The 1,477-nt window shown below is 45.6% G+C and overlaps 1 protein-coding gene across 1 annotated transcript; it reads left to right on the top strand.

Annotated features, from left to right (window-relative positions):
- Nucleotides 1-555: 555 nt before the first annotated feature.
- LOC311126542 (heparan sulfate glucosamine 3-O-sulfotransferase 3A1-like) lies at nt 556-1,206 on the top strand (the record flags this gene model as incomplete). The annotated part of the gene is made up of 1 exon (XM_084200535.1): nt 556-1,206. The coding sequence occupies one exon, from the start codon at nt 556-558 to the stop codon at nt 1,204-1,206; it is 651 nt and encodes a 216-aa protein (XP_084056661.1).
- Between the last annotated feature and the right edge of the window lie 271 nt (nt 1,207-1,477).

The following is a 1,477-nucleotide window of genomic DNA, read 5'->3' as shown; positions in this document are numbered from 1 at the left end:
TGTATTCGCACACTAATTGGATGAAGACATGCCATTATTCCTCTCTGATGTCTTACAGAAGTTTATTACAACAACTGCAACAGGTGTGGATTAGACAGAGGTGCTGAAGTTACCATTGCCTCATCTTTTTGACCGGGCATTATGCATGGACATTTAATTTAAACAATAAACAAACATAGCCTACATGTCATCTTCTAGTCGTGGCTAGGCTACTGATAATGCTGTTTTGGCAATAGAGGATTGGTTTTATGCGGGATAGCCAGCCTATAAAAATACAATTTGACATTTAGAATTGAACTGCATATTCGACAGTATTTTTTTTTTTTTTACGTTGACATAGACTTACAATATTATTTATTATAAGGAGAATAACAGCACGAGCTCTGAGACACATGTCAGTGTTATTTTTGAGACGCGTGCCAGGTCTAATCCACTGCTGGATGCGGAGCGAGCTCGGGTAGACTACGAGCTGTCCTCTCTATTTCTTAATGGCAAGATCCAAGAATGTCTGCCTAGCATGGCTGTGGCTCCTGAACCGGAGACCTACGGACCGTTATGGCTTTTAGCACAGTCTATTCGGACCCCCTGTCCCGAAGCATTTTCAAGAAATTCGTGGTCATGCTGTGTTCTCTCCTCACCTCCCTGTACCTTCTCCACTGCCTCACGGACCGCTGCAGCAGCATGCCCACGCCGGTGAAAGCCCCCAGCCAAGTCGTGGGCTTTTTCGCCTCGGAACTATACGACTTGAGGTCGCTGAGGAGGAAAAGACTGTTAAAGAAATTGACCACGGGGTCCAAGTCGGTCTTGAGCTACGAGAGCGCCGACGACGCTAAACGCATCTCTGAGTACTCCCGGTTCGACGATGTTGATACGGGACAGGTTTTGTACCAACCGGGACCTGTCGAGGTGGACAGCGATAGCAAGAACCGGGAACTGTCGCGTGACAAACAGCTTTCTTTGGATGATATAGTTTCTTCGAAGAGATTGTCACTTCGGTTTACGGTGAAGACGGGAAGTACCGGTAAACTCAGTCCGCTTGTAGAGGGGAGAAAGGAGCTGCCCCAGGCGCTGATCATCGGGGTGAAGAAAGGAGGGACGCGCGCGCTGCTCGAGTTCCTCCACGTGCATCCAGACATCAGAGCCGTGGGAGCCGAGCCGCACTTCTTCGACCGCAACTACGAGAACGGACTGGAGTGGTACAGGTAAATGTAAAAAGAAATACATCAAATATAGGTGAAATTATTATTTGTGTTATTATTATGAGTAGTAGTAGTAGTAGTTGTTTTATTAGTAGTAATATTATAAGATTATGTGTAGCCTATGCCTTATGTATACTTTTCCCAAACTAACTGCAGCGTGAAATAGTGTTTGCTGAAAAGTTTTCAAAGTTGTGCTGTAACACGCACCGCCAGTGCCTCTCACTGGCAAAACTTGTTCACCATTGGAATAATTCAAATGGACCAGGTTTTATTACACG

This window comes from Coregonus lavaretus (assembly GCF_964263955.1).
Source record: "Coregonus lavaretus genome assembly, contig: HAP1_SCAFFOLD_5312, whole genome shotgun sequence".
Lineage (NCBI taxonomy): Eukaryota > Metazoa > Chordata > Actinopteri > Salmoniformes > Salmonidae > Coregonus > Coregonus lavaretus.
Note: the sequence above shows the minus strand (reverse complement) of the source record. Positions and strands in the feature narration are given on the sequence as shown.